This window comes from Amia ocellicauda, chromosome 16, assembly GCF_036373705.1.
Source record: "Amia ocellicauda isolate fAmiCal2 chromosome 16, fAmiCal2.hap1, whole genome shotgun sequence".
NCBI lineage: Eukaryota > Metazoa > Chordata > Actinopteri > Amiiformes > Amiidae > Amia > Amia ocellicauda.
The window spans coordinates 1190989-1215946 of record NC_089865.1 but is presented as its reverse complement, the minus strand read 5'-3'; the positions used below and the strand labels follow the sequence as shown (position 1 = coordinate 1215946).

At 44.2% G+C, this 24958-nt stretch overlaps 1 protein-coding gene across 1 annotated transcript in view; it reads left to right on the top strand.

Annotated features, from left to right (window-relative positions):
• abca12 (ATP-binding cassette, sub-family A (ABC1), member 12) overlaps positions 1-24958 on the top strand; it is a 62934-nt gene that overhangs the window by 1710 nt on the left and 36266 nt on the right. Inside the window, exons 2-31 of the mRNA XM_066688441.1 lie at positions 1267-1346; positions 3137-3230; positions 4670-4829; positions 6749-6873; positions 7291-7364; positions 9955-10134; positions 10470-10663; positions 11550-11668; positions 11918-12003; positions 12269-12427; positions 12663-12856; positions 13028-13158; positions 13397-13527; positions 13929-14072; positions 14308-14522; positions 14930-15060; positions 15450-15570; positions 15680-18334; positions 19037-19137; positions 19250-19323; positions 19414-19586; positions 20319-20410; positions 20795-20859; positions 21033-21220; positions 21718-21809; positions 22194-22258; positions 22432-22604; positions 23935-24026; positions 24411-24475; positions 24649-24821. Of these exons, the coding sequence (XP_066544538.1) occupies positions 1278-1346; positions 3137-3230; positions 4670-4829; positions 6749-6873; positions 7291-7364; positions 9955-10134; positions 10470-10663; positions 11550-11668; positions 11918-12003; positions 12269-12427; positions 12663-12856; positions 13028-13158; positions 13397-13527; positions 13929-14072; positions 14308-14522; positions 14930-15060; positions 15450-15570; positions 15680-18334; positions 19037-19137; positions 19250-19323; positions 19414-19586; positions 20319-20410; positions 20795-20859; positions 21033-21220; positions 21718-21809; positions 22194-22258; positions 22432-22604; positions 23935-24026; positions 24411-24475; positions 24649-24821 (6335 nt within the window). The 5' untranslated portion in view covers positions 1267-1277. The remainder of the gene's footprint in view (positions 1-1266; positions 1347-3136; positions 3231-4669; positions 4830-6748; positions 6874-7290; positions 7365-9954; positions 10135-10469; positions 10664-11549; positions 11669-11917; positions 12004-12268; positions 12428-12662; positions 12857-13027; positions 13159-13396; positions 13528-13928; positions 14073-14307; positions 14523-14929; positions 15061-15449; positions 15571-15679; positions 18335-19036; positions 19138-19249; positions 19324-19413; positions 19587-20318; positions 20411-20794; positions 20860-21032; positions 21221-21717; positions 21810-22193; positions 22259-22431; positions 22605-23934; positions 24027-24410; positions 24476-24648; positions 24822-24958) is intronic.

Here is a 24958-nt window from a genome sequence, read left to right as displayed (position 1 = left end):
ACTTGTTAAAATAAAAAAACATTTATTATTATGTTTTATTATTACTTTTGTTCCCTGTTTAATGGTTAAATGCGGAAAAGCACCAGCAATTAAATCACACCGACTTTAGAAAAGCACACCCGTTAATTCGCAATGTGCCACATATCTTACATTTTGTTAAAAATATGACAATCTGAAACTTTATTTTATGAAAGTTTATTGTCATTATCTGTCCAAATACAGCATTCTAGTAAAAATGGTGTCTGTTGTATTTTTTATTTATTAATCTTCGTTTTCTTCTATTTATATGACTGGGCGTTACGGGTTTAAAATATAACATTAATTTGTACTGCTAAATAATGCATAGTGAAAAGGCGGTAACTTATTTAATTGGCAGTGCAAGTTAGGACACATTTTTTATGACAAGATAAATGGCAACTTTAAAATACAGATTTGCCAATGATAGCAATAGTAAAATATTAATTATTAATATTATTATTAATAATAATAATAATAATAATAATAATAATAATAATAATAATAACATGAATATACCAACACCTTTACGAAAACACGCAGTTTGGATTGAAAAACTACTTCTCCGGCTTGGGCACACATTTATTTGAGTGTCACATTAATTTGAAGAACCTAAAAAAACTAAGAAACACGTTTTAATATTGTTAATCTAAAGTAAATCGATACCCATTGAAGTAATGATTTATTATCCATAAAAATACACACACACACACACATATAGTGTTGACATTGTTGTTGTCGCCAATTAATACGATTTGTCCTTTTTTAATGAGCTCTATTGATTGATGCAATATTGTAGAATATTAATGACTGAGTATTTTCATAATGCTCAGTTTTCCATGATTAGTTCAGAAGGAAAACCCTCGAGCTCCCTACGTCTTGATTGTTAAAAACTTTGGGAAAATGTTTTATATTTGATTTAATTACATTACTTTCTCGAACAATTTAGTTTACTGTAACACTAGACACTTTATCTGCGAATTGAACACGGCATCGCTTCCTTTTCAGTTACCATTTGTGAGAAAATGGTTGATATTTTAGGAATTAACAGCAGACGCCTGAAATACACAAAAACATAAAATAATCCCACATTAAAAAAGCTCTGGTCTAGAAGAGACACCCAGTGTGTTTCACTGCACACGGATGCAGCTTCAGAGTTGGATGTATTAATACAGGAGGAATGATCACTTATTGGCATTGCAGGAAACTTGTTCTGATCCCGCTGGTATTAACCATGAGTTTCATTCCCAGTGGAAACGCAAATGGCCTCTTTCTTTCAACAACTGCGCCTCCTGCTCTGGAAGAACTGGCTGAGTGTCCGCAGGCAGCCGGTAAGCGCATCACTTCTCCTCTTCTCTCCAGCTCCTCATGTGCCTTGTTTGAGGTTGCTCTGAAACCCCGATCAGAGCAGGTCTGGCATCAGTGTCCTCTGCTTTTCATTCACACTGGACCTCTCACTGAGGCTACTCAATCCATCAAATCATGGATCCAATTGTACACATGTATCAGTATTACCCCCCCCCCCCCCCCAAGTTCATTGCTAAAATAATAAGGGCCTATTTTGTGGTGCCATTAACTAAAAAATACAAAATTGCAGCCTTAGCAGAACTGTTTATTAATGTCGACTTAATTACTCAGACCACTTAAGTAATGTATGGTTTATGTATGTGTTTATTTTATTTATTTTGTTGTTATGATTATCAATCTGTAAAGCGCTCCGCATTGCGCTATACAAATACAAAATGAATGATTGATAGATATGGATAGAATAACATCCAGACAGTCGGACTGGGTGTGTATGTGTCGCAGGATATCTGTGTGAGAAGTGAACCTGCAGTTGAAAAACACGTTTTCGGTTTCGTTTACGCGTGTCTGTGTTTTGGACCCAACACAACACGGTCTCGAAACGGCGGAGCGCCCTCGGGATCTGGCAGCGCCCCGGACCTGCGCCGCTGCGGGTTACGGCCGTGACTGTCAATGCGTGACAAGCCAAACCTTCTTTTAGAGATATCTCTAAATGCATTTCAACATATATTTAATAAGTGTTATTTCCTAATTGCGTTTGAAAATGGCTATTATTCCCCACAAACTTTGCTTTTGTGACCAGGACAGCGATATGTTGAAATTACTCACTTCTAAATCTTGTGTAGTCATTTTTGTATTACTTTCGTATAAATACATGTTCATTTGCATTCATATGTTGTTTTTGTCTGACTTTATGTGAACGAAAAGACACAAATTCGCCCGTTTTCTCATTGGAAACGGGTACATTTCACAATATCGCTGTCCTGTTCACAAAAGCAAAGTTTGTGGGTTATAATAGCCATTTTCTATACTTTTGAGGCATAAGCAATTAGGAAATAACACTCACTACCCAGGAACAAACATTGTGTTACATAGTGTAATCTGTCTTGCCATACTCCAACGGCACAAACGATTAATAATATAATTCAGCACGTTTTCCGCAGTGGAGAAATTCACAATTAGAGGGACCAGCACACTCTTACTTGGCCACTACACTGCATGTTGGAAAAGGCATCGGTCTTTTGTGCAGCTCAGCAGGAGGACAGACCTGCTTTGTGGGTTTACGGTTTGACTCCCAGCGCAATCATGCCTTTACAACACGCACCTCGAGTCTTATATTGAGACACACCAGGAAGTTGTACAGGACTGCATGAGTCACTAACTCAAGAGGCAATTACAATTATTTTATTCTTATTAATCATGCATTTTGATATATGAACAAAGGCTCTTGCTTGTATTTAGGCTATATATACCAGATCTTATATTAACAGCATTCCAGTGGTGAGAAATAATTGCTGTGATTGAAGTATTTTTGTGTCATGTTTTAAAGCAGAAGAGCGTAAAACTTTTTTGACAGATACATTGTGCATGCTTGTGTTCCTGTGTTTCTTCATGTGTGCTTGTGTTCATGTGTTTCTTTGTGTGGTTATGTTAAAATGTGTTCCTGTATGTTTTTGTTTATATGTTCCTTCCTGTCTGTTTGCATTTATGTGTTTCTTCTTGTCATGTTTGTGTTTATGTGTTTCTTTGTATTTATGTGCCTCTCTGTGTGTGTTTTTGTGTTAAAATGCTTCTTTGTGTGTGTTTTTGTGTGCAGGTCTGGTCTCTTGCCCTGATTGTCTGGCCCTTGGTGATATTTATAATCTTGGCCATCACTCGGACGCAGTTCCCTCCTGTGAAGAAAAACACCTGTGAGTCGGGGGTGTAATCTGTTTCCTCTGTACCAGTTTTCTGTAATCCTCAAACAGTGTTTGTGCTCTGCTGATGATCTTATCTCTATAGACTTTGATATGTACCACGGCTGCTGTTTTCTATTTCTGAATTCCACCATTTTAATTAACTTTGCTGTGACTTTTTATTTTCTTAGTTCCACACCAAACCCCACAGCAGAGTCCTCCTACACACATGGTTCACATTCCACAGTTCTATAGCTGCATATCTGCATCATCTAGAGACAAAAGCACATATTTTTAGTACATGAGAATTGTATGCGATGAAAGGAAAATCTAAGGTGTGGCAAAGGGAAAACAAGAAGAAAAACAACAATGGGCAGTCATATTATCAAAAGGCTACATTAAAAAAATCGTTTCATAAGAGTTGAAGAACAACAATAAAAAGTCGTTAGAAGTAAGACATTTGAAAAATATATTTTCTTACTGCCTGATAAATTATCAACAATGATCAACAACTAAATAAAATCAGATTGATCCTCAATACGACTACTACCTCAACCACTAATAATAATAACCCCTTATATCGCTAAAGCTGTTTCCTAACCATATGGAAAACTCTTATCTGTTTTCACATTAAAAAATACATGTAGAATATATATATAACTTTTTATAATAACTCTTCCTTATGGGTAATACATAAATATTGCCATTATTGCAGACTTTAGGAACTGCGTTGGAGGCTAGCCGAGGAGTTCAGCCAGTTCAGTGAATATCGATACATACAGATACATCTCACACACCGACCAATCCAAACCCAGCACTCGGTTCTTTGTTCCTTCATAGTTCTGCGGCCATGTGATGGAAAGAATGCCCTCTCGCCAGTCTTTTGTCTGTGTGTTGCATGGCGAATCTGAAATGCTGCATCATATCTCACCTGTCAAAGAACAACAGAACGGGCGTGTTGCTGATCAAAAACTTAAGCGTAATCCCTCGCACTCACCACCTCAACGAACTGGCTGGTGAACATGTGCACAGTGTGACGTCTCATGCGGTTGGAGTTGCTGAGCGGAGACAATGTCAATGTCACTCAATCTGGCTCGCCCAGTACCTCTTCCTTGACTGTGCATTATTGTTGGTTTATAGATGTACAAGACAACACGGAATTATGATCTTACAAAGGGTTGATAAAAGTGAACAAAAGACCTCCATTTAGTCATTAACAGAGTGCACTTATCACATTATGGAGACTCGGGCAACTCCCTGGAAATACAATCCATCTGTACACATTAGCAATAACTCTTCTTCTAAACCACTGGGACTTATTCAGAAATGAATGTGAAACTGTCACCTATAAATATGTTGCAATGACCAAACTTCCCTTTTCTCCCTCTCTCTCTCTCCCTCTTTCTCTCCCTCTATCTTCCTCACCTGCACTCTTCCCCTCTTTTTCTCCGCAGGCTATGCTGCCCCTCGTAACCTCCCAAGCACGGGCTTCTTCCCCTTCCTGCAGACGCTCCTGTGCAACACCGACAGCACCTGCTCCAATACATCTTTCCTGCAGTCACAGCCCTCCTCCAGAATGCTCAGTCTCCCCTGGACGACTGAGGACACAGACAGGTACGAGGCACCGAGCCAAGACATAGTGTGCCCACCTGGGAACTCTTAATGAAATAGTGTGCCCACCTGGGAACTCTTTGTAGATAGTGTGCCCGCTTGGGAACTCTTCCATATGTCATGTGCCCACCAGGGATCTCCTGATGATGTAGTGTGCCCAGCTGGGAACTCTTGATGACATAGTGTGCCCACCTGGGAATTCTTTGGAGATAGCGTGCCGGCTTGGGAAATCTTCAATATGTATTGTGCCCACCAGGGATCTCCTGATGACATTGTGTGCCCATCTGGCAACTCCTGGGACATATTGTGCCCACCTGGGAACTCTTGGGACGTAGTCTGCCCACCTGGGAACTATTAATGACATAGTTTGTCCACCAGGGATCTCCTGATGGCATAGTGTGCCCACCTGGGAATTCTTTATGACATAGTGTGCCCACCTGGGAATTCTTCGGAGATAGTGTGCCCGCTTGGGAAATCTTCAATACGTAGTGTGCCCACCAGGGATCTCCTGATGACGTAGTGTGCCCACCTGGGAACTCTTTGATGACATAGTGTGCCCACCTGGGAACCCTTAATGACATAGTGTGCCCACCTGGGAACTCTTTGACATAGTGTGCCCACCTGGGAACTCTTGGGTTGTAGTGTGCCCATCTAGGTACTCTTGGGACTTGGCTCCAGAGCTGCAGTTAATCCAGTAATGGCACCGGGTCTCAGGTGGGGGTGTGGAGGACCATTCTTGTAACTACAGCATGTTGTGGACGTTTATTATTGTTATTATTTTCTTAAGTCTTAAAGTGCGTACTAAATCCAGCTGCTGTGCGATACTGTTTCGATTTTTCGAATAATGACTTTGACAAGCCATTTATTTGTTTATGTATTTATATGTATATATATGTAGTTATAATGTATGTAGTTAAACAACTATAACATGTTTTTAAATGGTGCAATGAATTCTGCGAAACCGTCTCTGGAATGTGGCTTGGCGATCTTAGGAGCCAGCAGATCACATGACACGTGCTGCACCTTGATGTGAATCCGCTCTCTGTGAACTTTAGTAACCCCGCGTTTGGGAAGGTGTAAAACAGCAATGTCATCGGCATGGCACTTGTGTAATCCCTGCTGTTTGCTCTCATTATTTTGCCCATTTCGTCCATTTTCAACAGCTGTTTGTGCACAGCTGGGTGTTTCAAGCTCTGTGCGTGTCGGTGTACAGGGGGGGGAAAACAGTGAGAACTGTTAGATTAAGTGAGATCAACCAGAGACTTGCTCTATATCAAGCGCTGCACTGGTGCCAGGAAACCCGGCCAACTGGAATTCCTAGTCCGGACTTTTTAAATTGTTATTGTGTATCTCTTTATACCAGTTTAACCACAGACTTCAGAGGACTACTGTTTTCATTTTGCTTAGAAGGCATTTCATAACTTTTATTGTTAATAGTTTAAGTCCATCTGACATTCAACCACTGGCCTCCCCTGACAGGAGGCGCTAAATGTAAGGCTTCATGTTCCAGAGGAGAGTGGTCTCTTTGCTCCACAGTCATTTCCAATCTTTTCAGAGCTGTAGTAAGGGCAAAATCCACAGATTTCCAAATGCGTGGATATCCCACAATCACCCACAGCTGCTGAAGGAATGGGATTCTTGATCATTATTATAATTATTACAAGATATATATGACTAACTAACACTGATATTATCCTGTATATCCTCAAAATAATACACATCCAAAACATAATATTTAAATTTGGTTTAAAAATGCATTACTCGAGGGCACCCGTGTCACAGTCAGTCTGTAAACGCTGTGGTGACCCCAAGCCTGTGACAGACCCCTACCATCTGCAGTCAGTTGGAAAGCCTCCAGCTGTCTGGTGCCTCTCCTTGTGGACCTGTTGAGTTGACGGCTCCTGTCTCCCGTTCTTTTCCAGGCTGGCCAGCATCTCGAAAGGACCTTCGATTCTGAGCTCACTAGACATCAGCAGCCTGCGGTCGGCCATGCAGAAGAGCTCCCCTGCATGGCCACCACTGCAGAACATCTGGAATCAGGTGCTCAGTAAGTGACGTCTCCATTACAGCAGCCGGGGAGTGGGAGCTGGGTTGAGTGGGGGCTGAACCGAGGCCCAGATCCTTGTCACATCTTCTGGTTTCCCTCCTCGTCCAATGACCTTTCCTCACTCACACCTTCCTCCGATCTGGCAGACATTTAACATTCATTATGAACCTGAAAACCATCCTAAAGGGTCTGAAATTTGTAACCCTCCAGTTTAGAGGTGAATTGAGCATATTGATCAATCAAGAGAACTGCAGGCTCCCCCAGAACTGGGTACAAATCCCTGCCTTAAAATAACACAATTAACCCAACTGCTCCATACATATAAGCAATCTAAAAATAAGATGTGTGCTTTGTTTTAACTTCTTCTTCTTCATAAAACCAAATGCATATATGAATGGCATATCTTTTCTTTTTCAGACACCAGCTTTGAAAGCTTTTCCAACGTGACTCCGATCATCAACAGCCTCAATGAGACGATAAATTCAGAGCAGGTAAATGGATTTGCTGGGCTGAGCAACGGGTCGTTTCTATAAACGCTTTTTCACAGTCATGATAACACAGAAGTGCCCTGGGTCTGGGGAATTGCGTATGGCTGTTCTCATAGGCAATTTAAATGTTATAGCAGCTCTCGCTGGTATTTAATCATCAGTGAGATGTAATGACATGGATTTAATCCACGCCCTATGGAGACATGTGTTTCTATTAAATGCTATCTGATGATGATAACTTAACCACTTAATTATAGCATTGAAGGCTTACTTCTGTATTTGAGCCCAGGGGTGCTGTTTTAACACATAGCAACGGGATTATCCGTGACACACACTGCCAACTGTGGTCTCTGGCCAAACCGGGGCGAGGTGAGCTGTGTGTCCGTGAGCAGAGGTTCTGATTGGCTAATAGTCCAACTTTGATTTCATTCCAGCCACTTCCACAGCTCCAATAGCCTTTCATGCAGGGAAGTGACAGGAGTGCCTTTGCGTTCTGCTTTCCTTTCACTATGTGCACTTTGACTAATTGTGTGCAGGCGCTAGTTGAGTCGGAAAGCAAGTTGAGTTCCCAGAGGGCAGGTATGTGTCTTGGAATGTGCCGGTAAGAGACGTGGTTGAACTGGATATTGACCTTGTCTTGTTATCCAGCTCAATGTGCCAAAAAGAAAATGTGTCTTTCCTTTTTTTGTCAATTTGTTAATCTTTTTAGTTTATATTCATACATTTTTTTATTTTATGCTGGAGAGGTGACACCTTTTCTGAGAGATGAATAACAAACAGACAATGATAGAAAATAAAAAAATAAGCATTTAATTGAATTTTGGTGACTTAAATTAGCACCCTGAATGTTTTTTATGAATCTTGGCAAGCTCTTGGAGTTTTTTTCTCATTAGGGTTCTGTGGCTACGTCCCATTAACTCAACAGTTCATGTTTTATGATTTTGGCCCGAGTGCAGCTTCTGCTGGCCGTGCTCTTTATCACAGTGACTGATTTCTATCTAAGACACATGAGCCGCCCTCTCAAGTGATGGAACTGGGCCACCGACAACGGGCCAGTGGCTCCAAAGCAACTGAACCATATTATCTGTAAAGCAGTAATTTTATATTTTGTGGTCAAAACACACCTCATTACCACCAATCGCCAATTATGTGACAAAGTAAAAGAATGATAAATGGGATTCCTGTTTGTCTTTTCTCTGCTTGAGCTGTTTTATTAACCACATTGTGGGCGAGGCAGGGAGGTTGTGCACTTGGGTGTGCATCCGTAACTAGGGTTGCCAACAATTCCTTATAATACGGAAACATCCTGTTATGAAGAGAGACAGGTGGATCGCCCGTTGTGTGTGTGTGTGTTTGTGTGTTCGCATCTTGGCTTGGCTGTTGCTACATTACGACCGACAGTGGCGCGGGATTTTGCTTCATAGATGTTAAGCAGTGATTTGTTTTTTATTGAATGACAAGTGGTATTCAGAACATGATTGGTGATGGATACTTAACAATGCTTAAATCCCCCTCTGAAATGACACTTCAAGAAAGATATCGCTGCTCTAGAGGCAGTTCAGAGGAGAGCAACCAGACTTATTCCAGGTCTGAAGGGAATGTCCTACTGAGAGACTGAGGAACTGAACCTTTTCACCCTGGAACAGAGGAGACTACGTGGGGACTTGATCCAAGTCTTCAAAATCATGAAAGGCATCGACCACATCAAACCAGAGGAGCTTTTCCAGATCAGCAGGGACACACGCACCCGGGGACACAAATGGAAATTGGGCTTCAAGGCATTCAAGACAGAAAACAGGAGACACACAGAGAGGCGTCACAATCTGAACAAACTCCCCAGCGATGTGGCTGAAGAGACAATTTGGGAACATTCAAAAACAGACGGGATAGGATCCTTGATCACTTAGTTATTAATGGACACCAAACGAGCACGATGGAGAGGAGGCCATTCGCCCCATTGGACACTTTCTTATGGTCTTATGTTCTTATGTTCTAAAGAATGAATCATGCCCCCGGTCCTCCCTAGGATTAAATTGTCCCTTACTTACCTTTGCTAAAAATGGCAACCCTATTCATAACACAAGTACTGAATACCCACTGTGTAACCCACGCTGACCACGTCTGACTACATATTGAGTTACATCGTTATGGCAATTACATTTCAATTTAAACAATTCCAAATGAGTCTCCATGCCACCTAAATCCTATAGATAAGCTTGACTATAAATAACACTTCGGTTACACCCCTATTGTAGGAATATCAGACACAAACAAGGGTGATCTTTGTTTGTTTTTCCATCTGTTTCTGTCTGTAGTCAACCAGTGTTTGGAAACATAGGACGCAATTTTGTTTGTCCAGTAACGGGCACAGGGAGATGCCACGGTACATACGGGTCCCTCCTGCCAGCGCAGGCCCTCTGTACCACCAGTTATTCAATTAATCAGCAATTAATAACACTACCGGGGAACAGGCTGAAAAAGTCAGACTAGATAAACATCCATGTCCCTCATAAAATACTACCACACGGTTTTCTTCACCTCCCTCCCCTCTTTCTCTCTCTCTCTCTCTCTCTCACTCTCTTTCCCATCACAGGACGTGACGGAGATACTGGAGTCGGCGGTGTTGCTGAAGAGCTTCCTGTGTAACTACACGGTGCCTCTGATCAGCGGCGTGCAGCCCAACGGCACCGTCACCTTGCTGACCAACAGCCTGCTCAACTTCTGCCTGTCCAACGGCACCCTGCTGGAGGCCGGCCTCGAGACTCTCAACCAGGTGGGCAAGGGGTCAGACTTGGGGCCTGGGGCAAAGGTTTCATGCATGAGTTCATGGCCAGTAGTTGGAATTTGGTTTATTACGTTGTGCAGTTATTTAGGTGGCGGGGAAGCTGCATCTCCAACGATTTCCAGTAATAAAACGCCAAAACGCCATTCTTATCATGGTTTCTGCTCAAGATGTCCCTCCTGTCTTCTCTGAACTCAGTGGACGAGAGCCTTGTTAATGATTCCACTGGTTCCACTTATCCCAGTGCCATGAATAACATGTCAGTTTTGATGATGATGATGATAATGACAGTACAACAATTTAAAACCACAATGGCGAATCCACAGATCCTGACCGAGATGGTGCTGAAGAACCCAACCGAGGTGATGTCCACCATTGGTCAGGTTCTGGTGCTGTTCAGACATCTGCAGCAGGAGGACGCTCTGTGGAATGGGTTCCTGGGACTGCCTGTGATCTTCCAGGCCACCAGCACAGAGCAAGGCCTGAACCAGAGTCTCGATGTTCTGCACAACATCCAGAGGTGAAACCAGGGGGCCGGCCCAGGCTCTGGGACTGCTAAACACACGCACACACACACACACACACACACACACAAACACACACACAGAAAAGAGCCCATTCTCTACACGTTCTTCTAATGAGAAACATATGAGACATAAGAGACATACATGTATGTTGTGGGCAGGAGGACATCGAATAGGGAGTCGGCTGTGGAATGGGCCACAGAGGCCAGGGTTTGGGGTGGTTCTGGTTTAAGACAATGGTGATGTCATATATATTCTGCCCTTTGTTCTTTGTTTTCTTGTGTTGCAGATACAAAAGTAATTTCAGTGTAAAGAAATGTTTAAATTATAAATACATACATACATAGAGATAGATAGATAGATAGATGTATGTGCATTATATCTGTGAAGAAGATTATATGTATGTCTTGTTGTCTGTGTGTTGTCTGTGTTGTTGTCTCTATGTTTTCTGTGTTGTCGTCTGTGTGTTTCGTCTTTTAGTTCCGGCATAACCAAAGCAATTGCAGTAGTTTAATATATTTTCCTTTCTTTCTTCATTCTCTTCTATTGTGTTGCAATAAGAATGCAATAGCACACCTGGGAGGAAACTCTTATTGTGCAAGCAAACATGATCTGTGTGTTGGTGGGAGGCTGTATGTGTGTGTGAGAGAGAGAGAGAGAGAGAGAGAGAGAGAGAGAGAGAGTGTGTGTGTGAGAGAGTGAATTTGAAATTTGAATTTTGAGTGTGTGTGTGTGTGTGTGTGTGTGTGTGTGTGTGAGAGAGAGAGAGTTTTTTTAATGTAACCTGACTCCAGTACAGGTGACCTAAAAGTTTTGCAGATCTGCATTGTGTCTGACGTGAATAATGAAACTCAATAACTTTTGTTCACCTCTTTTCTGTAGAGTCCTAAATGACGTTCAGAGCAGTTTCCCGCAGTTGGGCGGTTCTTTATCCTCCGTGAATCCCACCTTCAATCAAACGGTTTCGTTTCTGGAGTACATTGCCAGCTGGCCAGGCAAAGGTATATTCTCTTGTGTGAAACACCTCCTCTGAGTGTGACTGTGGGGTCATGTCCTGCAGGGCGCACCTCACACCCAGCCCTCGATCCCCATCACGCATTCTAAGAAGCTTAAAAATAATACTCAGTATTCCAGTGACACTCTCTCCGCAGTCCAGGCAGATTCAGGTCATCGTACCAGTTTTCCCAGTGTGACGTGATAATTGATCGCATTTCGGCTCACCGCTTTGTTCTGCTGTGTGTTATTTGCAGATTCCTACATTGCTCTGAGAGATGTCACCTCCACACCGACCCGTTCTGGAGATCCGCTGGACTCTGTCCGGGTTCCCTTAGACCAGGTAGGTCTCCCTCTGACACAGTATTCATTCACACATTAAATACCTTGCCTATATTAGCCCGCTGTCCACCATTTGAATCTGTATTTCTTGCCAGGCATCGCACTCTACGGACTATGTTGTTCCCTGAGTCAATATGAGTTGCATTTCCAGTTACGTGTTACTTTGTGATTATCAGGCACGAACCCAGAGTTTCAGTTTGGTGCTCAGCTGCCATTGTGGGGCCACGGGTTCAAACGCATGACTGACATGTCCTCTCTGTGTGAAGGCTCTCGTCCTGGCTGACTACAACTCCTTCAGCGCCTACATCTGCGGGACTGTGAATGCTCCGGGCTCCCCCAGCGCCGGCGAGTTTGATGGTTTGTGTAACAGCAGTGGACTCCAGGCAGTGTTCGACAGGATCAGCCAGCGCAAGGTGGCAGAACAGGTACTGAGCTGGGGGCTGCGCTGATATTGTGCATGTTTGTGTGGACAGGACTCTTGTGGCGTTATGTCTTTGCAGAGGGCCACTTAATGAACTCCTTTCCAAGGGTTTATATGAAGTTTATCACATATCCAATTATACAGATTATATACTGTAAGTAAAGTTGATTGAATTGTCACTTTGCAAGCCTCAATTTGTGCTTTGTATGATCCAAGCCCTGTGCCCCTCTCTTGTGCAGGTGTACCTGGTGTGGACTCGGGGCGTCTCCAACTCCGACGTGAACTTCATCTTTCAGGCGGTGGACAACATTGCGCGCTCCCAACTCCCCGCCAACCAGAACCTCCAGACATCTGAGCATCTCCTCAAGAGCTGGGTCACAGCGATCAACGAGAGCATCCTGCTGTCCCTCAACCAGACCAGCTCGGAAAACCTGTACGCACCCAGCCCATCTCCACACACTCACACACACACAAAACAGTATTTACATCTAAACTGGGATTTGTACTGAAGCGGATGAGGAGCCCAGTTGGCTCAAGAAGGGTTGCAGGGCAGATAATACGAGTGCCGCAGAAAACCAGCTCATGCTGTGTGTGTGTGTTGCAGGTACCTGGCTCTGGGCTCCTCCGTGCTGGACACCTGGAGAGAGCTGCCCGGCTGGCCCGTGGTCAACAGAGTCCTCATGGTTGGTCTGGCCTTAATGCAGGTCTACACAAAGCAGCTGAACACCCAGACAGGTAATGGGCTCCTGGAGTTAAATAGATAGAGAGCTATTGCCCCCTCAGTGTGTTCAGTAGAAGAGGATGTGTGTGTTCAGAACCTGATCAAAACCCGATTAAACAATTCAACTGAGCAAGGGTGTCTGCTAAGAATTACATAATAATAATAATAAAAAAAGAATAGTAATACATTAAAAACCTTTGAAACTATTGTAAATCTTGTCTCATCTAGACCTCACCTTGTTTTTACCCTCAGAGATGATAAAGCAGACAGAATATTTCTCCACCGGACTTCAGAGCCTCCTGCAGTCCCTGCTGAGGAACGAGTCCTTCGCTGCCGCTTGGGTCGAGGACGTTGCTAACTCAACAACTGAAACCATCATGAAGGTGCGACTCAGTCATGCCCTGTTCTCTCTGGCCCTTCTGACAATGACGATGACTCCATGACTCAGAACCTTTTTACCATATGTTTTCCAGGCTGTGTGTGACGTTGGTTATACGTGTCTTTTCATCGCATCAGTAACCTGACCTGAAAGGGCCAACAGGATACATTGTGTGTCTTTGTCCTTTTGCATTTTATTCTGCATCCTGTAAATCTTTAGCAAAATGAGAGGCGTGTCTGAGGTGTGATTTGAGGAAGACAAAGATTGAAATCAACTCTTGTTACGGGGTTGAATTTGTGTTCTTAACAGTCTTAACCTTCTTGTGTAGTCATGTTTGTAATCCCAATGGGCACATCAGAAGACACAGTCTGTGAGTCTGTTGTTCTGACTCGTCTGTTTCCACAGGCGTCCCTGATGGGGCAGCAAAACTCATGCGCGGATCTTGTGAGCCCCTGGGCTTGGCTCTTTACCCAGCTCTTCCCAGGGCAGCAGGATGGGGCCTCCCTCTTCTGCCCTAACAACACCTCTCTTAGCTCACAAGCGGACCAGGTAGGAGAGCCCCTTTGCCCCTTCGTCTTGCTGTAAAGGGCTGCACTTGTGCACAGCTGGCTCACTGATCAGTGTTGGTGTTGGAGAATGTGTTTGCTCTTCCAAGCCTAGAGGAGTAATGTCCTTGTGACAGATTCATGCACAAAGTTACATTACCATTATGGCAGCAAAAGAACATGCTTTAGAATATTCTACCAGGTTCTCCATCTCAGAGCCATCCCCCTCTTCCCTGCAGCAGGCCCTGCTGGTGGCTGTGATCAACGGGACCCAGACGCTGGAGGTGTCGGCCCCCTATTTGCTGGCAGAGTGGGAGGCTCTGAGCAGCTCCTACATGCAGTACAGAATGGCCCTCAGCTCGGTCTCTCAACACCTGGGTCCAGACTACTGGACAGCCTGGTCCCTCCTCGCCTCCAACATCACTGTGAACTGGACGGACATCCTCACACACAGGTCAGACCCTGGAGCTCACAGCAGGATGGTGCTGTTTCTGTACAGGGCTGTGTTGCACAGAGCTTGAATATTAACGTGGGGAGACTCACCCCATGTTCTCCCTCTCTCAGTAAGATCCATCCAAACCTCCGCAGACATAACAAAAAACTTATTGAGCTCTGAAGAGTGTTGTGGTCGTTTAGTTTGCCTTTGAATGTTCTGGTTGTGTTGGAACAGCAGAACATTAAAAACATCTCTACAGGAATGATTACAATCTTTGGCCAAAAAATGATAAAAGGATTTATAAGAGTAATCAAATGTATTTATTTATTTTTAACCTAAGTAAAAAAATATAGATATACAAAAAGACAAATGGAAATCAGAGCTGCTCTGCCGTGTGTTTGGGGTGATGACTGTCTTCTCCACAGGCTTGTTGAGATTGCCTTGACCGAAGGGGAGGCGGTGGAGCAGAGCCCGCTGTGGCCCTCACTGCAGCCGTACCTCCACGCCGCCTACTGGGTCCTCACCTACCAGCCCAGCACCACAGACCTGCCCAACTGTGAGTCAACGCCATGGACATCATGGGTTTATAGTGAATTTAAGTGAAGGGAAAAAAGACAACACAAGGGGAAGAAATTAAAATAGTTTAATAAAATAATCGAAACGGTTGAACCTTGAATGAATACATTTATATATATCATATTTATTGTGTTACTTTTGGTTTGTTCCGGGGGGAGGGGTAGAAAGACAGGGAGGTAACGGGGCTAATTGCTGCTGTTTTACTGCTCATGTGCAGACAGCAGTGTGCAATATCATTACACAACTGCACACCTGAATTGCAGACAGCTCTGTTTCTTATTGTAATTCTCTTGACAATCCAGGCTATAATACTAGCCTTTTTGTTGTTATAATTTCTTCTTCTTTTTGTGTTTACCTGTTTAATTTTAGGCACATACGTCAACTCTGATGTTGTTTTCGTGTGTCACACAAACTTCACCTGGGGAGAGTTTATCCCATTGGTAATATCCGTGGCTAGTGAAATATCCCAAAATGAAACATCACTTATGAGGTAAAGATAACAAACCAAAAAACTATATGAAAACAAACACAGACTTTGAAAAATTGAAAGCTACTAAATTAATTAATTTAAATTGTATTCTTCTTTTGTTTATTTTTAGGTTGCTTCAAGGAACTGTGGCCCTTGTTCATGAAAGTTTGAAAAACTTTGCACTGCAGCTGCCCCTCGAAAATGATCTGTATAAGAGCCTCTTCGGGAGCCTTATTATTCTGGATGAAAATTACCTGCAGGTTGGGTCCAACATCCCCTCACTGGAGCAGATCAACAGCAGCCTCCCGCTGGCTCTCGCCCAGAACCTCCTGGAGAACTTCAGCCTCATGCCCCTGCAAGTCATATGGACAGAGGGGCAGACTAACATCTCCCACATAGTAGCCAGCATTTTACAAGACACCCTGAACAGCAAGTACCTGCACTCGAGTTTTCTTGACTGGTCAATGAACCAGCGCAGGGTTGAAGAACTGGATTTGCTGACTATACACTGGCTTTTAAATGAGGGCAACCTGTCACTGCCCCTGTCCTTCAGCATGGGGGAGATCCTACTCAAATACTCCCACTCCCTGGACCTGACCCAGTTCGTCTTCTTGGACCAGGCCATCTCTCCTTTCTTGCAGTCTAGCCAGAATGGGTCCGACGTCTTTGAGCGTGTGGCGAGGATCTTGGAGGTCTTCCAGAAAGTGGCCAAAGCTCAAGAAAATCCACACGTCCTGCTGGACGGCTACCTTGGACAGCTGCTAAGCTTCCTCTCCTCAGCTGTGAGTCGGCACCAAGACCTCCTCATCCTCGGCCCCTATGTGCGTGTCAACAGCGGCCTCTCCATGCTGCTTGGATCGGATCTCCGTCAGCTGGCTTTGGAAGTTCTTCCTCTCCTTTCTCCAATGGCCATAGAGACTCTTAGTCAACCAACCAATCACAGTGCAGTCCAGAACATCCTGCAGTATTTCTCTTTGCTGCTGCCTGTGAACATTACAAGTCACTTTGAGAATCTGACTGAGACATTGACCTTCTGCACCCAGAGCAAAGACAGCTGCCTGGCCCTCATCTCTGAGGCGGTGGGAATCCTGACAGATGTCGCACAATCTTTCCAAGAGGTGGAGTACAGGAGCCTAGCAACTGTGCGTGACCAAGCCCTGAGAGTCCAGGATTTATTCTTCAGCAGCAAGCAGGAAAGAGCAGTTTCCAACACCGTAGTTGCAGATTTGATTTCCTTGCTTCTTCCTTGGGATGAGTCCACTGCCACACCATCCTCCATAAGCCTGACAATCCTCGAGACTCTCCGCTTTCTGGAGAAAGTGGCGAGAACACCAAGTTTTTGCTTGAGTAACCTACAGCAGGCGCTGAATACCTCAGAACTCAACCTACCAGAGCTCAATAAGGTGGTGAATTTGATGGGCGCTTCCAACTTAACCCAGCTGGTAACACAAATCAGCAGCTTTATCAGCATTGAGGAGTGTGCTAATCTCACCCATGCCAGCCCACTGTGCCACACTTTGGAGCTCACAGACAATGTGGCAGGTTTTCTCAAAGAAATACCTGTCCTTAAAGAAAGCAAGGATACATTTTTTGTCATCCAATCCATGGTGCAGGTGTGGTGGGGAGAACTTGACAATACAGGCTGCCAGTTAAGTGATCTGGAAGGTGTGTATGGTTTAACTTTGTTCACATTACAGAATGAATCTGAGGTCCACTGGATCAGAACTTTTGCCGATTCACTTACTGATTTGCTGTGGAAGATCACATCAAATCTGCAGCAGCAAAGTGTTGAAAACCCGCACGACTCTGACACTGGAATGCAATTAGTGCAAGACTTATTCCAGCTGCTACTGAACAGCACTTTCCCCTACACGGAGATAAACAATTACCTTCACAATCCTGACATGGGATATGTGAGAGTGTACTTTGAAATAACAGAGTGGTACCTCAAAGAACTGGACAACCTAACAGCCTACAGCAACATCTCTGAGAGCCTGTACCCCTTCTACAGAGTGTCACAGCTGGCTTTAGCTGAAACCCTTTCAACCATTCAGTTCTCGGACAGCATTGGCTCTGAACTGAATATGACCCAAGAATTAGTTCAGTCCATCCAACCCCCTTTTGACGAATCAGACCTGAGAACCGTCATACAGTTCGTCAGTGATGTGTTGCTACCACAGCTGCAATTACTAACAGACCTGGCTCAGGCTACTCAGGGAGTCTTATCTCAGGACATGGACCAGCACTCACTTCAGGTCATTACAGACTCACTGCAAGGCATCAAGGGTTTTTACAGCGCTGCTCATTTGTGGATTAGAAACACCCAGTTCACCTCTGCAGTCTCCAGTGTTTTATTCTGGAACGAGACCTCCTCCAACTTCTCCTCCCAGTTGACAGCCATTGAAGAGGTGATCAGGGCCGTGGCGTTGTTTCTCCCTGGTGATCAGAGAGAGTACATTGAGGTGATCATTGATGTCTCTCAGACGCTCAGTGGACTGGTGCTGGAAAGCAACGGTGAAGGGCAGCTCAGCTACACACGCCTTTTTCAAACCATTCTGGAACTGGACGAAGTACTGTTAAACTTCACCAGTGGGTCTCCCTGGCCCATTCCTGAGTCTGTTGTCAGTGATTTGCTGAAGGTGCTGCAGGACTCTGTGACCCTCGCCACCTCGTCTCATTCGGCTCCACAATCAGCCTCGTCAGTCCTGCTCCACGTTTTGCAGGGAGTCAGGATTTATTTCAAGACCATCTCTGAAGCTGACCCCTCCAATGTCTGGAATCAGATGTGAGTCCCATGTGGTTGGCAGTTTGCAAGTCTATTTAATGGTTAGATATTACGACTGGCTGACCGGCACCAAATGCAAAGGAGGTTGGGTTAAAATAATAACGAATGTGTCAGAGAGTTCAGGTAGTCCACGGTTTTGCCAGAACATGGTTTATACTTTACAACCCATGATCCTGAATAACGTGCAGCCAAAGTCATGATAACACATGAGTCCTAGTAGCATGGAGCAACATATTCAGGAATGCAGAGCAATTCATACTCCAAAACTGCCATCTTCATTCAGTTAATTTAGACCTCCATGTCTTTTGTTTCTTTCAACTTTAGTTCTCAGATTGTTGAGAAATGAGAAATCATTTTGTTTGTAAAAAGTTAAGCAATCTATTTGGTGTTTTACATAAACGTTGTAATGGTATTGTATACTTGTTTGATATACCAAGAACATAACCTGGACATTTACATGGGATTCTATGGGAATATTTGTTTCCAAAAACGAATTTTAATTTACGGTGATTTCAAAGAACGTAACTACCACGATGTTCAAGAATAACCTGTACAAGCTTGGTAATTTAGGGCACTGTCCACGAGGAAAAGGAAATGAATGCACGTGGACCTGCGCAGAGACTTTTCAGAGTTCTGCTTTGCTTGGCCATTTGCCGGCTAAACATTATATGTAATTGTTTCTTCCTGTTGAATTTTTTTCAGCATTTATGAGTTGCTGCACGTCTATCCACCAGACACGACACGATCATTTAACGAGACCACCCTTCAAAATGTAGTGGGTCTTATCCTGGGTTGGAGCCAAGGTAAAAAAACATTGTTGTGGGAAACAATGAGGAAAAAACAAATTAACTGATTTATTTCTGATTTATTGCATTCATTTTGCACCATACAAAACAGACATTTTTTTAAAAACAGGGAACAATGATTCCTGGGGGACTGGAGAGACTCAGATTCCTGTGAATGTCTCCAACATTCTCAAAATCATTGAGGTAAAAATCCCGCAAAATTCCAAGCATCTGATCCTGGTCTTGATACTGTATTTGTGACTGACAGTAAGGAGCTGCGTGTTGTGTTGGCAGGTGCTGACATCTAACGGCTCCCTTGAGAACGTGAGTGAGCTGGTGCAGACGCTGCTCCACGATGTGTCCTCACTCATCCCTGGTAGTCAGCCCTGGACAGCCCTCCCTGACTCGCTGGGCCCAATCCTCATGAAGCTCCTCACTGGAGCTGCTGTCCAAGACCCCTGGCAAATGTGAGTTGCAGAGTGAGCAGAGGCAAGGCTGGGGTTGGTTGCTTAAAACTACGTTAGACTAGTGTAAACCAATAGTCTAGTCTCAATTTGACAGTTAGACTAGTCTAATGCAATTTAGACTTTTGTAAAAGGACAAGGACTGTCTAAGACTTAGCCTGGGGGTGAGGAGGCAACTTGTTAAGATGAACTTACAATTTCAGTCTATTGTTCCCTGAGACAACGGTAACACTGTCATTGATGCTGACTACTCCACCACTCCACCACTCCAACTCCCTGCTTTTATGCAGGAAGTCAGCCAATCAGTGACATCCAGAGGGTCAGGTGTTTCCAAATAATGATTAATCTTGTCAGGGTGTCTGGGAGGTGTAGTGTTGGCCTGCCGGCCAAGTAGTGCAACCCTTAGCACTACATTACAGTGTTTTAAGTTCTCAATTATGTATGGTTCAGCAAATTGCAACCGATGTGTGCGTGCTAGTGCGTGTGCATGTTTGCGTGTGCATGTGTGTTTGTGTATGTGTGTGTGTGTGTGTGTGCGTGTGTGTACTAGTGCGTGTGCGTGTGTGTATGCGTTTGTGTGTGTGTGCATGTGTGTGGAATCACAAGGCTATGTGAACAAACCTCCTGTCACCCCCATCAGTAGTAGGTTACTTGTGTTTTAAGTTCTCAATTATGTATTTATTCAGATGAGTTGGAAGCTCCCATCAAATTGACACATATTTCACACTCTTTCAGGATTGTTCAGGAGCTGCTGCAGAACAACACTGGAGAATCAAACTCGAGTGACTTTCAGACCTTGTTGAGTCTTTTCATGAATCAGAGCCAAGGTAAATATTGTTCTGAGATACAGAGAGATTGAAGCAATGAACAGCTTTAATGGATTCTGATAGATGAAATAAACGTTGTGAGGTATTACAGTTGTGAAACTGTAATCATTATCCATACTTTTTAAATATTTAATCAGGTTGAAACCTTAATGAAGTAAGAAAAATCATTCCTGGACAGTGTATGTTTAGCTTTCTGTGTTTAAAACAACAGCAACACAAATCTGCAGTTTATTAGCAAGGTAGTTCAATTACAGTGTGTTGTTCAGGTGTAATTACACATGAGTTGCATATTGTTCAGACAGTTCAGGTGCTGTGTCTTTGGACATTGATCTTCTCAACCTTGGTATATTGAATCCCTCTCCTGTGTCCTTGTGTCTTGAACAGGATACAATGGGTCCTGGTGGTCTGGTCAGCCTGGACTGGAGGACAACATTGTCAAACTCATCGAGGTGAGGAACAGTGTGAGCCGCAGCCCAGGCAGCAACAGAAACGGGGAGTCGCCCAGATGAGGATCAGTCCTGTGATTCTGGGGCGCTGTCTGTGAAGGTGTAACTCGGTTGTGTTGTTGTGCGAGAGCGCTGCGTTGTGATTCAGTAAGGAGCTGCGTGTCTTGTGTTGGCAGGTGCTGACATCTAACGGCTCCCTTGAGAACGTGAGTGAGCTTGTGCAGACGCTGCTCCACGATGTGTCCTCACTCATCCCTGGTAGTCAGCCCTGGAGTGGACAGCCCTGGACAGCCCTCCCTGACTCGCTGGGCCCAATCCTCATGAAGCTCCTCACTGGAGCTGCTGTCCAAGACCCCTGGCAAATGTGAGTAGCAGAGTGAGCAGAGGCAAGGCTGGGGTTGGTTGCTTAAAACTACGTTAGACTAGTGTAAACCAATAGTCTAGTCTTAATTTGACAGTTAGACTAGTCTAATGCAATTTAGACTTTTGTAAAAGGACAAGGACTGTCTAAGACTTAGCCTGGGGGTGAGGAGGCAACTTGTTCAGATGAACTTACAATTTCAGTCTATTGTTCCCTGAGACAACGGCAACACTGTCATTGATGCTGACTACTCCACCACTCCACCACTCCAACTCCCTGCTTTTATGCAGGAAGTCAGCCAATCAGTGACATCCAGAGGGTCAGGTGTTTCCAAATAATGATTAATCTTGTCAGGGTGTCTGGGAGGTGTAGTGTTGGCCTGCCGGCCAAGTAGTGCAACCCTTAGCACTACATTACAGTGTTTTAAGTTCTCAATTATGTATTTATTCAGATGAGCTGGAAGCTCCCATCAAATTGACACATATTTCACACTCTTTCAGGATTGTTCAGGAGCTGCTGCAGAACAACACTGGAGAATCAAACTCGAGTGACTTTCAGACCTTGTTGAGTCTTTTCATGAATCAGAGCCAAGGTAAATATTGTTCTGAGATACAGAGAGATTGAAGCAATGAACAGCTTTAATGGATTCTGATAGATGAAATAAACGTTGTGAGATATTACAGTTGTGAAACTGTAATCATTATCCATACTTTTTAAATATTTAATCAGGTTGAAACCTTAATGAAGTAAGAAAAATCATTCCTGGACAGTGTATGTTTAGCTTTCTGTGTTTAAAACAACAGCAACACAAATCTGCAGTTTATTAGCAAGGTAGTTCAATTACAGTGTGTTGTTCAGGTGTAATTACACATGAGTTGCATAATGTCCAGACAGTTAAGGTGCTGTGTCTTTGGACATTGATCTTCTCAACCTTGGTATATTGAATCCCTCTCCTGTGTCCTTGTGTCTTGAACAGGATACAATGGGTCCTGGTGGTCTGGTCAGCCTGGACTGGAGGACAACATTGTCAAACTCATCGAGGTGAGGAACAGTGTGAGCCGCAGCCCAGGCAGCAACAGAAACGGGGAGTCGCCCAGATGAGGATCAGTCCTGTGATTCTGGGGCGCTGTCTGTGAAGGTGTAACTCGGTTGTGTTGTTGTGCGAGAGCGCTGCGTTGTGATTCAGTAAGGAGCTGCGTGTCTTGTGTTGGCAGGTGCTGACATCTAACGGCTCCCTTGAGAACGTGAGTGAGCTGGTGCAGACGCTGCTCCACGATGTGTCCTCACTCATCCCTGGTAGTCAGCCCTGGACAGCCCTCCCTGACTCGCTGGGCCCAATCCTCATGAAGCTTCTCACTGGAGCTGCTGTCCAAGACCCCTGGCAAATGTGAGTAGCAGAGTGAGCAGAGGCAAGTGTAATGGGGCTCATTTGGTAGATGAGTAAGTGACCTAACTCCTTGGTGAAGTCAGGACAGCGTTTAGTCTCCTGCATTTGAAGACCTGGTTATTTGGTGTAGCAAGCTTAACACTCTAGTTTGGAGTCGCTGTGGTGCGGAGCTCAGAGGAGCGCCAGTGGTGCATGGTTCGAATCCTGATTTGGGGGGCTCTGACCACACCTGAAGCTAACTGAGAATTTAGTCTATATTTCAATGGAAACTGGTTGCCTAAGACTACAGCTACACACTATCTGATACTGACTCCTCCCAGTGTCTCACACTTGTCATTGATGCTGACAGGCGGAGCCCCTCATTGGCTCACACACGCTCCGCCCTCCCGCACATGAGCAATACCCCAAATCAATGAGACTCCTCCCTAATGATGAAAATAACCAATCCTGTGGTCCATTTACATTTTGAGGGAGGTCCACCTCCAATACGCAGATGTTTTCCATTAAATATTTGTTTGAGCTGAGTCTTCCATTGTTTTAGCACGTCTTTTACAAACTCCACACAACGTGGGTTGACACTTTAAACTTTTCTGTTGTTTTATCCCACACCTTGTGTTTGAGTACATCAGTGGAAGATTCAGAAAATGTCCCTAGATGCATTGATTCTCAGTTAGTGTGACCTGGTATCATCGCAATTTTAGAGAAGTATCCGCCATGTTTTTTTTTTTCCAAGTGTATTAAAGTTCCCAGAATGCATTGTGTGACTGACAAAGTCACACCAGTGTAAGGAAGATCTGTGTTATGGAAGTGTTTAAATGGAGTGCCTGTTGTTAGTATGAGTTATAATTGTACTAAGACTAGGACTTAGTCTAAGTTGATGGTTCCGGCCCCAGACCGGTTCCTACTGTAGCTCCATGTGATCTTCTGTGGAGAATGACATCATTCAGGTCAGGTGTCACAGTGCAGAGCCATGAGACGCCACATCACTGTCACTGTCCAGAGATGATGAACTTGCTCCATCTCTTGCTGGGGGTGGATGGTTCAGCAAATTGCAACCGATGTGTGCGTGCTAGTGCGTGTGCATGTTTGCGTGTGCGTGTGCATGTGTGTTTGTGTGTGTGTGTGTGTGTGCGTGTGTGTACTAGTGCGTGTGCGTGTGTGTATGCGTTTGTGTGTGTGTGCATGTGTGTGGAATCACAAGGCTATGTGAACAAACCTCCTGTCACCCCCATCAGTAGTAGGTTACTTGTGTTTTAAGTTCTCAATTATGTATTTATTCAGATGAGTTGGAAGCTCCCATCAAATTGACACATATTTCACACTCTTTCAGGATTGTTCAGGAGCTGCTGCAGAACAACACTGGAGAATCAAACTCGAGTGACTTTCAGACCTTGTTGAGTCTTTTCATGAATCAGAGCCAAGGTAAATATTGTTCTGAGATACAGAGAGATTGAAGCAATGAACAGCTTTAATGGATTCTGATAGATGAAATAAACGTTGTGAGGTATTACAGTTGTGAAACTGTAATCATTATCCATACTTTTTAAATATTTAATCAGGTTGAAACCTTAATGAAGTAAGAAAAATCATTCCTGGACAGTGTATGTTTAGCTTTCTGTGTTTAAAACAACAGCAACACAAATCTGCAGTTTATTAGCAAGGTAGTTCAATTACAGTGTGTTGTTCAGGTGTAATTACACATGAGTTGCATAATGTCCAGACAGTTCAGGTGCTGTGTCTTTGGACATTGATCTTCTCAACCTTGGTATATTGAATCCCTCTCCTGTGTCCTTGTGTCTTGAACAGGATACAATGGGTCCTGGTGGTCTGGTCAGCCTGGACTGGAGGACAACATTGTCAAACTCATTGAGGTGAGGAACAGTGTGAGCCGCAGCCCAGGCAGCAACAGAAACGGGGAGTCGCCCAGATGAGGATCAGTCCTGTGATTCTGGGGCGCTGTCTGTGAAGGTGTAACTCGGTTGTGTTGTTGTGCGAGAGCGCTGCGTTGTGATTCAGTAAGGAGCTGCGTGTCTTGTGTTGGCAGGTGCTGACATCTAACGGCTCCTTTGAGAACGTGAGTGAGCTGGTGCAGACGCTGCTCCACGATGTGTCCTCACTCATCCCTGGTAGTCAGCCCTGGACAGCCCTCCCTGACTCGCTGGGCCCAATCCTCATGAAGCTCCTCACTGGAGCTGCTGTCCAAGACCCCTGGCAAATGTGAGTAGCAGAGTGAGCAGAGGCAAGGCTGGGGTTGGTTGCTTAAAACTACGTTAGACTAGTGTAAACCAATAGTCTAGTCTTAATTTGACAGTTAGACTAGTCTAATGCAATTTAGACTTTTGTAAAAGGACAAG